Source organism: Mycteria americana, chromosome 7, assembly GCF_035582795.1.
Source record: "Mycteria americana isolate JAX WOST 10 ecotype Jacksonville Zoo and Gardens chromosome 7, USCA_MyAme_1.0, whole genome shotgun sequence".
NCBI lineage: Eukaryota > Metazoa > Chordata > Aves > Ciconiiformes > Ciconiidae > Mycteria > Mycteria americana.
This window is the reverse complement of record NC_134371.1, coordinates 17,945,281-17,962,365: the sequence shown is the minus strand read 5'-3', so window position 1 is coordinate 17,962,365 and position 17,085 is coordinate 17,945,281. Positions and strand designations below refer to the sequence as shown.

The 17,085-nt window shown below is 37.1% G+C and overlaps 1 protein-coding gene across 2 annotated transcripts in view; it reads right to left on the bottom strand.

The window, feature by feature from the left end:
* Positions 1-17,085, bottom strand: part of SLC9A9 (solute carrier family 9 member A9) — a 250,212-nt gene that overhangs the window by 48,124 nt on the left and 185,003 nt on the right. For both annotated transcript variants that reach the window (XM_075507217.1, XM_075507218.1), the window contains exons 17-18: positions 10,855-10,903; positions 5,260-5,339 (exon numbers count right to left, since the gene is read on the bottom strand). In XM_075507217.1, coding sequence (XP_075363332.1) covers positions 5,260-5,339; positions 10,855-10,903 — 129 coding nt within the window. The remainder of the gene's footprint in view (positions 1-5,259; positions 5,340-10,854; positions 10,904-17,085) is intronic.

Here is a 17,085-nt window from a genome sequence, read left to right as displayed (position 1 = left end):
CATTTACTAGGATTGGTGTTTTCCTCTCAGCTTTTATTATGATCTGCTTGTAACACCTGCCAAACCAATTCTTGTGTTGTATTGGCATATCTATACTATGATGTCTACATTTCCTGCTAGCCAATTCCACATTACTGTTTCTGTGTGCTACCTGAATTTGCTTACACTGCATTATCTGATGCTTCTTTGATTCATAATTAGACTGAAGTCTCTCTGAGATAAGATTGTCTTTTCCCTTTTTGAAAACTGTCTAGCAAAATGAGGTTCTGGCCCAAAACTAGGACACCGTGTGCTATTTTGATGTTGTCACTGAAGTGATAAAGAATGCCAAATTGGAATATTAGTAATTAAGAAACCTTTCATTCTCCAGCAGGTAGAAGAAAATGGTGTGCACGTGCATACTTACTGCCTCCTGTCTTTTCCTTCCAAAGATGTCTGTGTCTGATACGAGAGTGGCAAGTCATCCCATAAGGAAAATTCAGCTGAAGACCACAAAATGCTGAATTTTTCTTTGATTGTCAGTTCACCCTGGAATGTGCTTTTGCTTTTAGTAGCGTTTCCATTTTCTCACAGACACAGAATAGTACTTATCTTACTTCATAGGTAGCCATTATGTCTGTTTTATCCATGTACAAAGCACAGGAGAAATACAATGATAGGTGCCCTGATAAGTTAAGGAGGATAAACTTTTGAAGTCTACAAATAATGCAATTCCTTTTGGCTGATTGATTTCAGGTAAGTGCAGAGGACACAAACAACCTTTTTTTTTTTTTTTTTAAACTGAAAGGAACGCATCTGAATGATGGATAACTGCAGTTCAAGTAGAAACACTTTTACAAGTTGCTTTATGGAGAATTGGCTCACTCTGTCCCAGACTCCTGCTTCTATTCAGTGTAACTGAATGTTAGTTCCTCAGACTGAAAAGAAATCTGTAAAGAAGGAGAAAGCTCTCCTCCTCCTACTTTATTTGTGGCAGTGTGCATGTGAGCTGCTCGAACAGCAAAGCTCTGTGCAAGTTAGACAGCTACATTGCTGTTTGGTACTACTGGAGCAGTATCAAGGATGCAGTAGGCCTGTCATTGCAACAGTTATAACATCCATGCTGGCCAGCTAAACAATCATTGTATCTCTCTTGCTCCCTCTCACCCCTCACGTGTGCCAGAGATAGGCAGCACTAGTGCTGTGGTCATGTTGTTTAGTCTTGGAGGAACACATCACATGCAATCTTATCCTCACCCATTGCCAGAAAAAAATGATTAGACTTGGCTGCAGGTGGGCCCAAGGCCTGTGTCTTGCAATTTAACACTTATTAAGTATTCAAAGAAACTTACCGTGCATTTGAAGTCTTTGTCCCTCTTCCTTCCCCTCTTGCTTTCTTCTATTGTAATCTTGCATATATTTTCCTGTTACGCAGTAACTATTTTTTTTTCTCAATGCAAGTTTCAGTGTGCACTATTAAAGTACATATCCTGCAACATAATGTAGGCTTCTCCTTATGAAGACGGTGAGCGTTTATGGATGGAAACATCTTAGTACGTACAGCATGCTCTCTTTTTTAATCTTCAGTTTCAGTTAGTTTTGTGCTTTTGTGTTTTAGTGCAGCAATCCCAAATCCTTCCTTTCCCTCTCAGTATACAGCATGAGGAGCTGGGAGAACAGTGTAGTCATCTTCCTGACCGATGCTACAGAACAGCCAGCGAGAGCAAAAATGCCCCCACATGAGGAAGTGAGAATTATATGAATACAGAGAGAGAAAGAAGCCTTAGTGGACAAAAAGCCTCGTATAAGGTAATGTTAAACCAGAAATGCTTGCAGGAGTTTAGTCTAAAGTAGCTGGAAAAACAGGTGAAGACTGTTTGCAAGACACTTATATTAATTTTACCTTCATTTTTAGTGGTAGGTTGTCACTGGGAATACAAGCCTATGTAGAGGAGGAATTCTAACTCTAGTCAGGTACACAATGTCTTGGGACTAGGCAGGCAAAAACCAGTGATATTTGCTGGAGTAAGCAAGTAAAGAGGTTTGGGACTGAGAAGAGTTAAAGGGAAATTGCAACTAGCTGGGAGCAAAGTTGTAATTTTGTTGTGGGATGTTCTGGAATGGGACAACTTTGCTCACCATTTGTTTGAGCTCTGCTCAACCTATATAAATACATAGGTTCTTGCCCTTGCAGGATGAAATTACCCCCTACTTATTCATTTGTTAGCTAAACTTGGCTACATCTGCCTTGAAAAAAACCACAAACAACAATATAAAGCCATGTATATAGTGCTGGATTATAGATCTTGGTTTTTTTCCCTGATAAATTTTTGAAATACCTTTGTTTATTCCCTCACTTTTCCACTAGCCTTAAGTAGGATATTACCATTTGAAGCTGTAATGCATTGTAAGCTGTAAAAACAAAGAAGTTGAAATAAATTCACGGGAATTTACCCACTGTCAGATACCAAGTATTTTATTTTGCATTTTCCTTGTTTAAATTATTGAGATGAAAATCCAAGAGGATACCTCTAAGTACTTAAATGATCTGTTCTTCATTTTTATTATTCCAATATTAACATTTCTTAGCCTAGATTTTAGAGAATAGTATGTTTTACTCAGGTGTCAATACCTGGACTCAAAGATACTTGCCTAAAGAAAACAACCCTTATTGAACCCAGCTGGCTCTGGATCAGGCTCCTACTGTTTCTTTCAAAATAAAAATAAAATTTGATTCTCAAGCAGAATTTTAGGATTTTTTTTGTATAGTTCTACCCTAGCGTGGCACGTTGCTATTGCCTAAGACCACTGAACTAAGTGGAAATCATGCATAAGGATAGCAAGGAACAGCACAACTTTTTTGATTTCCTCAGTGATATTTCCTCTGTCTTGCTTTTCCCTCGTGAAATAAACAGGCATAAGAGATGTTATTGCCAGAAGAGTGGGTAGATTTGTGTTAATGCCTAAGAGCAAATGTCAAACTATAGAAATGTCACAGTCTTGTATGCTTTCGAAGTATATAACCAGATAGATTATTATTTTGCTGTGTCTTTTCTTTGAAGACTTTATCATAATCCTCTATGCAATCTTGTATTGGGTGCAAATATTGTGCTATATGACAATTTCTTCTTCTAAATTTAGCAGCACAGCTTTGTAACATTAGGCAGGGAAAGGCAAAAGAAAGTTTGGGTGGATAATTTCTCTCTCCTTGAAGAGAATGTCTTTCAGAAATAGTCATACCAAAGAAATGCTCAGAGCTGTGAGTCACAGCATTAGTGGGTTGAACCATTATTCTGTGCAAGTATATGGGCATACATTTTCAGGATTAGTAAAATGTAGAAGTATTATTTGTAATAAAAATATATTTTAGGATAATGGCAGGGCTATAATCTCTGAAAATCTGAATTCTAAAGAAAGATTGTGCCTTGACTGGAAGAGAGATTGACAGTTATGAATAAATTTGTTCTTTTTAAGAATATTTTTAAAAAATCACTTAAAATATTTTCTTGAAATGCAGAAGACATGGAAACCAGACTTTTTAGAATAAAGCATCAGACACCCATATTTAAGATCTCCACCATAACCTCTGATAACCTCTGAGAAGTGGTGCTTCTAGTGCCTTCTACAGTCCTTTCATTTTGCATGTACTTTTGTCTGACTTCCATATTGATTTCTGCCTCCCTTCTGCCTGTCCCTTGTTTTCTAGCTCTACCCTTGTTGTCTCTTTCATGTCTTTTTTTAACTCATGCCTCTGTCCTGTTCTTGCCTTCCACATTTTTTTTATTTCTCTTTTTTTTTTTCCCTCTTCAGAGCAATTTTTTTTACCCCTGTTCATCTGTTCCTTCTGACTTATAGGTTCCAAGATATACCACAACCACAGGCTATTCCTTCTGAAAAAGAAGTGGGACTGGGTGGTAGTTAAAGCCGGTTATGCTGGTACTCAGCATTAACATTTAAATATATTTTCCCCCTTCATACAGCATTCACCTATTATTTCTAAGTTTTCTTGAAGAATTACCCTAGGGAAACATTTTAATGCTAAGTGCTTTTTGGCCCTTAAACCTGCTCTGGTAGATGAATTAGGGCAATACATTAATTTTTAACCAAAAAGATGTTTTTTCCATCAAAAATATCTGAGGAAGCTGTATTCCCAAAGAGTTACATTTTATCAGCTGAAATATTTCATCTTAGTTTGCTGCAGCTGGTGTCAGAAAAACATACATGTAGCCTGAGTAGTTAATCTCTACTCAGTAGTGCAGGGTCATGGACCAATAGATGTGCTATTGAATAATGGAGGCTACTGGTAGAGCTTTTCCTGTTTAGCTCCTGAGCCAGTATGCATGGAAATTAGCAGGCAGGCTTCTCTTGCATTCATCGTATATCTCTGTTAAAGGCTTAGGGCATGACTGTTAGTGTGGGATCTCACTGATACCTATGCAAAGCCTTTGCAGAGTCAGTTTAAAATGACAATAAATTAGAATGCTAGCTTTTACCATCTTTGCACGGCATTAGTGACAGCATGGGTATCAGAGAGTGATGTTCTACCTTGGCTTTGGGAGGATGTTCTTTTTAAGAATACTTTAAGAAAATCACTTAAAATATTTTCTTGAAATGCAAAAGACATGGAAATCAGACTTTCTAGAATAAAGCACGAGACACCAATATTCAAGACCTCTACCATGTGTGCCTCAGTAGGACTGTGAATAGAAGCACAAAGGCTCAGGAGCCCAGGGAATAGGAAGTATGAGCTCCAGGGAAGTCCTGGGAGCTACATCTTCATAATGGCTGCATATTTCTCTGTTTGTAAGAGGTGTGGGTAAACCAGTGTTGTCTTATTTTTACTTTGTCTTGGGTAGCTACTGCTTTCTGAATATGTGGGTAGGCAGCAGCCACTGGGTTGCTTCAGTCTCCAACAACCTGGTCTCTCAAGCAGAGAATTTACACTCTCTCTGATTAACAATTGGATCAGTTTTATCCTGGAATTTAAAAAGGTTAATTTATTTAAACCTATTGTCTATATACTGCTGTAGGGCAGAGCTTCTTAGCTCATCTCACTCTCCATAGCCTCAATCAGGAATATACTACCACTGCACAGCCCAGCTTCACTAGACCTTCTGTTTCTTTGAACTTTCAAAATTTCTTCTCCTTACTAAACATGTTAAAATAAATTACGCTTTTGTTTTTGTTTTTAAAAGTATAATCGTTTTTGGATTCTGAAATATTTTGAAGGTGCCAGTTGTAATGCAACTATCATCTATGGCTTGTAACAGAAAAGGATACTTGTGGTCAAAGCCATACCATATTCTGAACAGCCATGCACTCTCAGCTTTGGTTGTATTTTTATCCAAGTTAGATGCGCTCTGCAAAATAAACAAATGAATAAAGTGAAAACCATTTTTATAACATAAATAAAACATGAAGTTCCAATATTAAAAATACATGTCAAACCAAATTACAATTAACTGCCTTTTTTTTTTTTTGATTTAAAAAGCTTCTTTAGTGCACAAATGTCATATCTGTGAATCAGTTCAGGAGCAAATTGGCTCATATAGCACATTTCTCATTGCTATATACTGATTGGAAGAGTGCAGCATTTACTCTTATTAATGATTCCAATTTTATTAAGCAGCTGAGAAGCACTATATTCTGAGATCAATAAAATGATATTTCGATTTAATTGCTATTGTGGGATTACTTCAGTTTACTTCTACAAGATCAGATGCTATTTGTGTATATCTAACAAAATGTCATTCCCAAAGGGATCATGATATTCTAATAATTATGACACTACTTTCCTTTCTGTGCTTCTTTCCAAGGGGAGAGGAACATGACTTGAGTCAACAAGACTCAAAATGCTGCTTTCCATTCTGCAAGCTAATTCTGGGGTGTGCTGCACAGGTAGATAGATGGACTGTCCTTTTACTCAGGGTCATAATTTGGAATAATACATTAGAAACAGTCATCTGTACAAAGACAGCTGGTTTGGCTATACTCTGGGCATCACATCAGTACTAGTGGAAGAATTAGTGGCAGGATGGAATTAGGAATGAGATTGCCAGTTCTCTAAGGATACTTCGTTATTGTCTTGTTTGTGTTTTGCTGCAAGTTAGATTATTTTTTTAATGGGAATATTTTTCTTTATGCAATTTTAAACTGATTTATCTAATATATTTTAATCTAAGAATGTGTTAAAAATTTAATTTCCTATTCTACATTAACATACATTTAAATTGGCTGATGATAATAATGTCAATGGTCTGATCCTCAAAACTGTAAGGTCTCGTTCCAAGCCAACCTGTACATGGAAACTTTTACATGGATTTCACTGAGTTTTGAATAAGGTTATATGGAGACAGAAACTATACTGTAGCTGTTATGATTTTGCTAATGTCAAAGGTGGTCACAGTGCATTTACAACGGCACCAAACAGGCCAAATATTATTCTTGGGATCTGTTTCCTTGTTACAGAATTAAGTATTTTAGCAACTACCCCTAGCAACTGGGGAGGCTGGAGGGAGGAAGAAGATGGTACTAATCCCTAATCGAGCAGCAGAGCACTCTTCTAAGCCCTTAATATCTAATATTGCATTTTGGCAAGATAGATACAGATTGGGAAAAGGGTTGAAACATTTAAGCAGGAAGCGTGATGGTAGGTAAGGTCTATGTTAGGTCAGAACAAGAAGAACACTGAAAGAAAGAGGGTGAAGGACTAGGGTGGACAGGTATAGAGATGAGAGAGAAGGACAGGCATGGAAATAGACATCTTGTGGAGTTGGCTGCAGCAAGCAGCCAATGAATGCAATGCAGAGGAAGGCTAGTTAAAAGCACAGAGAGCTCTGTAAATGGCCTGTGTGTCCTTGGTTTGACTACTAATGTTTCCAGAAGCCATAGCGTTCTTGGTTAATTTTTCTTTCCAAACTAATTGTATATCTAGCTTCCTCTTGCATTCATGTTCCCATATGAACGCAGTGGACAAAAAAGTCTACACCAGAGTGTAATTCTCCCAGAATTTGCTAGTCCTGACCTGGACCTGTTTTTATTTCTTGCACTAATGTTTATTGCTGCTTCGCTCCACACCTGCTCTGGTGGCCTGTAACCTCTGTCTCATTTGAGCTCTGTGGTTTGACATGTGTTGCACCTTCTTCCTTTTGTATATGAAATCTGTGTTGTGTTATCAACTTTTGCGTTAATGGGAATCTGGGTAGTTATCTGTAGTGCAGCTCCTGCGTAAACAGTACAGTCAAGGGACGGCAGGAGATGTTGGTGTGAATGCTCTTGGGCTATTGCAGATTCTTGGATCCTATGATCTTAAAAAGTAACTTTTCACTTTCCCTATAGGTGAGAGAGGTAGAAGTAGGGGAAACAGTCCACCACCTCTTCTGGACAACAATTTTCTCTCTGGGAAGTGAGAATGCCAATGTTTCTCATCTCTTACTTGGGAATTATCCATATGGAGATTATTCTCATTAGTCACTTGCAATAAATTCACCAACCAGCTGGCAGATGAAACTGATGGGGAAAGTATAAATAATTTCCTTATTATACTAATCAAGATATAGGGATGGTTAAATAAACTATGAACATTAGTTTGACAGACATGATATTGATAGGTGTTTTGCAGGCTATTTAGATTTCTCCTGAGATCAGTTTTTCCAAAATGCTTGTAGAAAATATATTCTTACACTGTCTCGATAGAGATTAACATAAGAGAATTTCTGAGATACATTAAGCCATCTGAATAAAATATGCTATTGACTATCTTTGTTTATGGGAAATTAGTTAAAAAGCCCACTGCCATAAAAGCTTTTGCCTTTTATTAATAGATCAGCTTCATAAATGCCTAGTGATTGTGTCCTGCATTCTGCTTATTGGAGTTAGCTTTTGGTGTTTATACTGTGAATGTAAGTGATATGCAGCAAACTGCTTTTGTTTATTTTTATATATTATTTTCTATACAATAGTATGTACTATCTGTAGTATGTATTATGTAATTCAGTTTTCAGAACTGAGTTATGACAGTCCATCAATAAATAAATGAATATGAGGCTATTATTTCTTCTGTTTAAGCTTATGTTGTGATAATTATTTGATGATAAACACATCTAAGGAAAAGCAAGGCGGAACTCACACAAAGAAACTGCGAGATGCTTTTGATGGATGAGGTCACAGTATGGTGAAGTCCACATGTTAATTATACTGTAAAAGGCTCTACACCTTTTTCCTAGGGAAGGAGCCCTGGGTTCCAGGTATTACAACTTGAACTGGAGTTCGCTGCTAGCTGACTGCCAGAATTACTGGTTGAGCCAGTCCAGAATACAGAAATAAGCATAATCAGAAGTCCAGAAACAACTGTGTACATGGAAGTCTTGACTAAATAAATTGAATTCCTTCAGAGAAGAGAAAATTGAATTTGTGAAAGGGAAAGAAAAAAGGGAGAGCAAGATGAAGAGGTAGGAAAGAAAAAGGGTTATGCAGCCATACAGCTGCTATTGCCTCTGAAATAGTACTCATGAGGTGGAAGGTGTTCAAGGCTTTTTCTGCCCCTAAAAAATCCAGGTCTGGTTCCAGACATGGATTGAGGCACAGCAAGATACCCTGTGTCCTGGTAAATAGAGTGGTCACAGAGCAGATAGATTCAAATCTCCGCAGCAGACCTTGTGGCTTCCCAATTCTGCCTGAGTCCTCTGGCTGAAAAGGGAGGAGCCTAGAGGCTTATTTTCCACTAATTTTGCTGTCCCTTAAACATCCTATTCTTGAGAAAATATTCAGTTCTTATTTCTGGTACAATCTCCCCGAAGCTCCAATTAATGGCACTGAGATTTGACATGTGGTTTAAAGTTCATCTGGGTGAGAGCTTTAACTGGCAGTGGGAGATACTGGCATGTTATTTGTCCAGGGATATGTGCAAGAAAAACAACTGCTTTCACTGTGAAGACACACTAACATAAGAAGAAAATGAAAAGTAGGTAAACTAAATAAAAACATCATATTAGAAATAAAGGGAAAGAAAAAAGACAACAAGGGGGAAGAAGAGGAATGAGAGACAGATGACACGAAAGAGAAAATTAAAAGAAATAACCTGAAATGAATTGAATTAACTGTGATAGGTACTGAGTTAAACCAAAGAGGGCTACAGAGAATGCAACAGAGGCCTCAATTAGTAAAAGATTGAGATGTCAAATACAAAAAAGTCAGACAAATGAAAACAGAATACCAGTGGGGGGGGGGGCAAAATCAGAGCAGCAAAAATATCTTCTAAGGTAAAATTTACTACTATAAGGAATGCTGACTTGGACATGATAGGGCATGAAAAGTGTTACATTTATTTACACCTTCTGTGTTGTATTGTTGAGTTTTGTCAACAGAGATAGGTGTTAATTCACAGGGCACAGCTGGGATACTCAATGTGTTATTGTTATTCATAAACATGATTATTCTCATTTTTAATAAAAGGAGGAGAAAATTAGATGCCTATTGACTTCTGAAGAAATCAGGTTTTCACAAAACATGCATTCAGTCAATTTTATACTGCATTCAGCATTCTTTGATCTTTGACAATTCATGAGTGCTGCAAAGTAGAAAATTTCTGAAATGATATATCTTTAAAAACCAATCAAGAATAGATTAAGATTAAGGTTCTGTGTCCTGGCCTCAGTCAGAGTTTGGGCAGAGGCATTGCAAGAATTCCTACCAAGATGCTTAGGAGAGTGATATTAGTTATTAGTCCCCTCAGACTCAGAATAAATCAGCATCTTGGCATGGTGCAATGTAGTGTTATGCTAGCCCTTTTAATAGTGACTGAGTTGTAAAACTAAGGATATGGTCAGATATGAATAATATTCTTTTTACATTTTTTCAAAGAAACATTAGGACAGTTAGGCACCTGAATTCTGTTCAGTTTCAATGAAAGTTGAGACCCTTCAGATGCGTGCAAATGTGTAAATGTTAAGAATACTCAGGACGTAAGATATATTAAAATTCTGCCTAATGATATCTTTAACGTATTTTCAAGTGAATAGAGTATCTTATTCATGTCTTGCCCTAACTTATTTTCTACATTTATATTGCTGTTGGGTGATTTCAATTTCAGTTCCAGTTGTGCAGTCTGAAAGAGTGCGTGGGATGGTATTACCTAGAAACAGGAACACAGTATTGGGCGCTTTGCTTTTTGCTTTGGCAACTTGTCAACTGTAGTGTTGCTTCTTCCTAGTCCTACTGCTATTCCACTTACCATGCTGAAGTACATATTATGTCTCTGTGTATTGACTCTCCGAAGATTTCTACTGTTGTTGCAGGCAGTGCTACATTTGAAACAATGCCATACATGTATGACAAAAAAGGGAGGGTGACATATGAACAGCTGCAGCTTGTTAAATAGCCTCCTTTAGTTTAAAGTTTTCAAGTTCACTATGTACTTAGGTTTCCATGTGAAGAATAACTGAAAAATATTTTCAGAAACCTGACCTACTAGAATTGAGCATCACACATTCTCCTTTTTTATTCCAGGAAATTAAACAGGGTTCTGAGATGTCTCATTTCTATAAATGCAGCATTTGGAAGGTGATAAATATTTGGATTTATCAAGGCAATACTTCTATTATTTTGTTTATTAGACCTCTCAGGATATCTTTGCATTTATTTATAATTTCCTTTAAAACTCTGTAACATTTTTCGTTACAAAATTTTCATGAGTGCATGCACATTAAAAAAAATATGTATTCCTCCTCTCTTTGTACCTTGTACAATAAAGATACTTTTTATTTTCAACCTGCCTGTTTTAAACACTTTCAGCTATAACACTATTTTTGACAAACGTGATCTGCCAACAACTGAACAGTTTTTAATTCAGCATGTATGTCTAAAATCCTGACATACCTGGCTTGCAGCTTCTGCTTTCAGATCTTCATCTGGATCTACGCCAACTCTGTTAAAAAAAAACCCCAAAACAAAGACATATGGTAATGGTGTGATGTACATTAGAGAGCTTTGAGGGTAGAAATGTTTCTCTTGTGCCACTCATTTCCTGCTAGGTGAGAAATGCAGAGAATAGCTGGCAAAACATTAAGATCACTTTTTAAATCAGGGAAGTTCTTAATAAGTTTTTAGGAAACTTGAGATTCTTTTTAACTGCAACTCATAACAGCTGAGATTAGATCTTTACCCTGGCTCTGATCCATATCTGGGGAGAGACAATCAAGTCATTAACCTGTGCTATGAAATCCTTAATTACTGGCAGAAGAGAGGTGTTGAGGAGGAACTGGAGTTAGAGAGGTATGTGGAGGATAGGACTGCACGACTCTGGTGTTTCTTGACTGTGCTGCATTATGGATAGCTTGTAGCATTTGGAAAGGGCTTTATTTGGTGCACAAGGTACGGGAAAGCAAACCAGAGGGGAGAGGAGATTGCAGTGGGTGATGTGCAAGATGATGAGAATCTGGGTGGCTTTTTACTCATATGGACAGGAAAAAAATAAAATTGGCTGTTAAAAGCAATGTAGTGGAAGAATTGACACATTTTCAATCTGGCTGATACTCGGAAGTGAGGAGAAATGCAACGGAGAAATGTTACGAGTTGAATGACAGAGGCTTGTGCTGATGTTCACACCAAGAAAGGAAGGAAAGCAGTGAGAGATGATGAATAATGAACCTTCTTATCACTGGAATCTGAAGCCCACAGCTAGGTGACCAACAGCCCCTGAATGCCTCTCAAGCTCCCATGTAGTATCAGGTCCACCAACCTCATACAGAATTTACTGACGCAAATAAAATATACTCTTTCACTAGATGATCATTTAAGGCCACTTTACTGTTTTTTCTGACAGTCTTCCTTCTTGAGTGTATTTTCGCTTTTGGTAATAACACATCAAAATAAATTTTAAAATAATATTTAATATTAACAATTACATACCTCAGCGTTCTTTCCTGTAAGTATTATGCACGCACTCTTATTCAGTCAAAGATAATGACAGGAACTATATGCAAAGTAGATGCTTTTTATATGTAAATAATGAATGGAAGAGAAAAAAGGTGTTTGTTTCTATCATAGCTCTTGAGCTTCAACAAATCTGAGTCCTTCAGGCATAAATATGTCTATCTTTTTATTAAAAATAACGATTCTGGTGCTGACTCAACAAGGAGACAGAATGAATAGCCGTTTCTGTTCCTTTTTTTTGTCCTGTTGTTCTTTAAATTGCTAGAAAAAGCTTCTGATGGCACTAACCTATTCATTAGTTTGGAGTAAAGCAAGTTAGGTATTTTCCATTTCATTAACATGGAAACATTTATATGGGAAAAGAAAAAAATATTACATGGAGGTTTAACTATCTGTCTGACATTGGATTTGTTATTGTCATGTACAGAACAGTGGTGTCTAGGGCCTTATCTGTGCTTGGCATTGTAAAACTCAGCAGTGTGAGAGAGCCCTACACTGCAGAGTGTACAGCGTAACCACAGCGGGATGTGAAGGCTGAAACAAGGGCACAAATGCAGGTGTGATGGTCCCAAACTCATAAAACAGGTCAGAATCAGAAAGAGAATCCCGGTCTCCTAAATGCAATTACATGCCCTGTTTATTAGACTATGCTTATTCGCTAGATGTGTTCACTGACAACGCTACTTGGCCAATACAGAAATACACCAGCAGTACAATAGTTAAGGGTCTGCACAGTTCTGGAAATAAAAAAATGCAAAGCATTTACGCATGATAGGTGCAGCTGAAAGGCTACAGCACAAACTTCCCCACACTTTCTTTTCCTTAATGAGCTTGACTTGACCTCAAAGAATCAGTCTCCTGGGACAGAAGTAATTTAGCCTCCATGCAGTTCTGAACTTACTGGAGTTGAGAAACTGCCAGCTCTGACTGATTGTGTGTGTTGGAGTTGTGATGCGTTTATTATAGAATGAGCTAAGACAACAGAAAACATTTCACCCGGGACTAAAAGGACTGTAATAGCAAATGTGAGAAAGGTTAGGCAGTGGGGCCAATAGGAACTAGAGTTTCTGGCTGTAATATTGTTTCAGCAACAGTGATATAAATCCTAACTAATCACATCGACAACAGGAATCCGCTGGCACAGAAAAAAAAAAGGGTTTACAGAGTTTCACAGGATTTGTGGTATGCTTAAGCTTTGCTGTGTGCATAATTTCTAACCCTTATAATTACAGAGATAGCTAGCTGTTTTGCCTTGTTTATTCTGCAGACGAGATTATTATAATATGGCACATATGAAGATACTCACGTGAAATCTTAACAGGAGTATTACATTTAAAGCCAGAAAAAACCAGCAATAAATATCTAATGAAATCATACTTCTGTCTTAGATTTTTCACATATGAAAAAGAAAAGAAGGCTTCTAGGCCACATGAATGCCACAGAGCCACAGCTGATGCTTTCCTTTGGTCTGGTCTCTACTCTTATTTAAAACACAGGGTCAGATGCCATTGCTGTTTTTCTCATGGAATAGTATCTCATTACTGGAAATTAGTGTGGATAGCACAATCTTACCTATTGATTTAAAATCCCTTGGGAAAAGGACCAGATCATTCTTTGCGTTCTATGGGAGAGTTTTTTAATGCATTAAAATAGCAATATATTTTTGTAATAATTTGAATGTTAGGAATTTTATTAAGTATGCACTAAGCAGACTCAGTTCAGTCAGTTCTGAAATTGAGGCTAATTATTTCATATCCAAACATAGGCTTGGGAGCCTAATGTGACGCAGCTAGCATTGAAAATCATGGTCTGCTATAATCAACTCTGATATACTTGACATGAACTAGAATGCTATTTTTAAATTGCAAATGTTGAAAAAAACAAAGCATAACAAATTATATGAGACAGTCAAGACAACTGAAATTAAGCACAGATATGCACTTCAAGTTTACATCCTTGACTTCCTCAAAAGACCTGCTAGACCAAATGCTATTGCCACTAGCATTTACAAACTTAAAATTTGTATAGATTACTATGAAGGCCTCTAAGAAATACTCTATTATTAACATTTGTATAAACATCTTTCCCCTTTTAACCTTCTCAGTTTTCCATTTCTGTGAGAAGATTTAGTGGATGGTCAGAAAAATATTTTCTTAATATTTTTTCTTCTTTCTTGCTATCAACTTTGTCTCTCTTCTCCTGTTATCGTGTTTTACTTCTTGCAGTCTCCCTTTTCCATCCTCCTGTCCCACTTTCCTCGTTGCTCTCTATTCCTTGTTCATTTCTTCTTGGGTCTTCTAAATATTGTATGCTTTTATTTCTGCCTTTCTATTTTTGCATCTTTTTATTCTATATATTAAACATTTAGGATGACTCTTCTTCCATAAAAACAAATGCAATGACTTTTTAATCAGAGCTATATTGGAGAGGAATTTATCTACTCTATGTATTTAGATAGGCTTTAGTAATGTCTTAGATTCAAATGCCCTAGATATGAAGGAATTAAAAGTCTTGAAAGCTGCTCTATGTTATCCTTTTTTATTTGGGTCTTTTTTAGGGGGGAATGGGGTGGGGATTGGGTGGGTGTAGTTTGATGTTTTTAAATAATGGCTGGATCAAAACCTGGATTCAGAGATTGTTCAAAGTTGCTATATTCAAAATCTGGAAGTGAAGCTTGTGACTTCAGCCAGTCTCTAGCAATTAGGCCTAAGCATTGCTAGGAACCGTGCATTAGTCTGCAGAAGTACCCTTTACAGTTGACGGTATTTAAATCCCCGTGTGCTATCAAGTGCATCATTTTTTTAGCAACAGTCAGAATGCATTTGGTAATAAGAGGAGGAATTTGTCACTGAATACAAAGCAGTCGATAACATCTTTTCTTATGTGGTTTGAAATGAAAATGGATGGAAAGATAAATCCCAAATTGTCAGGGGAACCAGCAGTAAGAAATACAAAACCAATCCATAGGAATACTGAGTAGTAAATCACTATTCAGGCATTGCAAACTTTTAATTTCCTCACTTCAAATCACCACAAAGTCAACACTGTAGGATAAAATCCCTGCTTTCTACAGTGAAGCCACGGAAAAACGTATAGACTCATGTCTTCGTGAGGATCTAGGCATGCAGAGCAGAACTTCTGGTGTCTATACTTACAAGTGTGATTCTCAGCCCTCCCTCACTTTAGGTGCCAGGAAATCTGTAAATAGAGACATTTCTCTGAAATCTGAGTTCTAATTACTGAAATTCTACTTCTGGGCCTGTATAGGTTTTCTGTATTTGCAGAATGGAGACTGTTTCATGCAAGTTGAATCTTGCTTGCAGGCCCACCTAGTCTAGTTTGCACCTAGTTTGCACCCACCTAGTTTGCACATATACTCACACTGGTTAGCTGTGCTGCAGATGAAGCAGCCACGACTGCTTTTATTTGAAAACATGTCCTGAGAGCACGTAGTTGATTCCACCCCCTTTTTATTTAATGACTGATCAATTTGAGTGTCCTGCAAAGAACTGGGAAGCCTGGTTTCGTCAGCCATCTCAAACTGAGGTGATTCCACACCACACCTCTCAGAAGTGCCATAAATACTGGCCTGAAAATGATATGGGTGGTGGCACTATCCACTCTCCTGCTGATGTTGTCCTGTTGTACCAAACATCTTTCAACTTCAAGCACCAATGAAGCCTGAAGAAACAGTTGTTTATATGTTTATTATTTAATGCAGCTAATGATTTAATGAACAAAACATCAGACTTGGGAAAGTTTACAAGAGATATGCCTCCTAATGTGAGTAACAGTCTTCCCTGATCTAAGTGTACGATGGTGAACGTGTACCTGATGGAACATGACATTACAGAGCTGTCAGATAAGGGTCAGAATTAACCATGTCTCCTCTACTTCCTTTTCTAGATCAGTGGGGAAACAAAGACAATTCAAGAGGTGAAAAGTCTGGCATCTCTTTCTGTTTCTGGCCTCATACTACAAAATAGGGATAATAATACTTCCTCCACTGCATTGCTCATCTGTTTTGTGTATTTAGCTTGTAAGTGCTTAGCAGAGCTATGATTTTCTTTAGAGCCCTAGGAGTGCTGCTGTAAAATAATTAATAACAATATTGGCTCCTTTGCTTGTCAAAGGTTTTACCGGAAGAACTCACCTTCTCAGTGCAATTGCCTCAGCCTTCCACTGGCTGTCTCATTGTAACTAAAACAGTCTTTAAGCATCAGTTTATATCTCAAAAACTGCACATACCAGGAAGGATTTTTTTAGGAAGTGATTTATAACCCAATTTTCAAAGATGGCCATTAAACAGCATTTGCAACAGGAGTCTTGAATATTTTTGCATGAATAAATCTGAAGCTTGTAGCTATCCATCATCAGCATATTGCATTCAGTACAGAATTATTAACTGTAAAGACTAGAAACATGAGCAAAATCCCAAAAAGATTGTTTCACCATCTCTAATAAATCATTACAATTGAAATTAAAAAAACTTCAGGATAAATAATGGTTGCTCAGGCCATTATTCTTGTCCATGTGGCAGTAAGTGTGATGTGTATTCCTAACAAACTGACACCTAAAATCTGCTTTTGCTTCTAGATAGCTATATTGCTGCTACATATTGCTATTGCTGTGGACTGATCCTGTCAAAAACATCTGTTTTGTTATAGTACAATATTTTGATTGACATAAACCCCATGGAGAATTATGGCATGAGTATAGATCTTCAAAGTTCAGTTCAAGCTGATTTTGTTAATAAATGAAAACACTTTAGTTTAAGTTTAAGGCAAGAATAATAACTTGTGTCTCACAGCAGAAAGAACAAATCAGTTTAATTTCATGCTGAGAAGGATTAAAATAAATTATCAGGTAAATGATGCTTCCTAAATGGTTACGACAGCTGTTTGTCATGTGGCTAATGCTTTCTTATATACACAACGTACTGTAATAGAACAAAGAGTATGATTTTAAACCTGTGAATCATGTGATTAAGAGATAAGTGTGCCATAGTTTGACTTTTGAACTTGTAAGTTCATAAAACTGGTAAGATAATTTTTTTGAGAAAAGCTACTGCAAAACATTAGTCCTACAGTCAAGGTCTGTGGACAAATGGAGAACTACTTGGTTGCAGAGCTGGAAATTAAATTAATATAACTGTATAAATGCCTTCCAATTAAA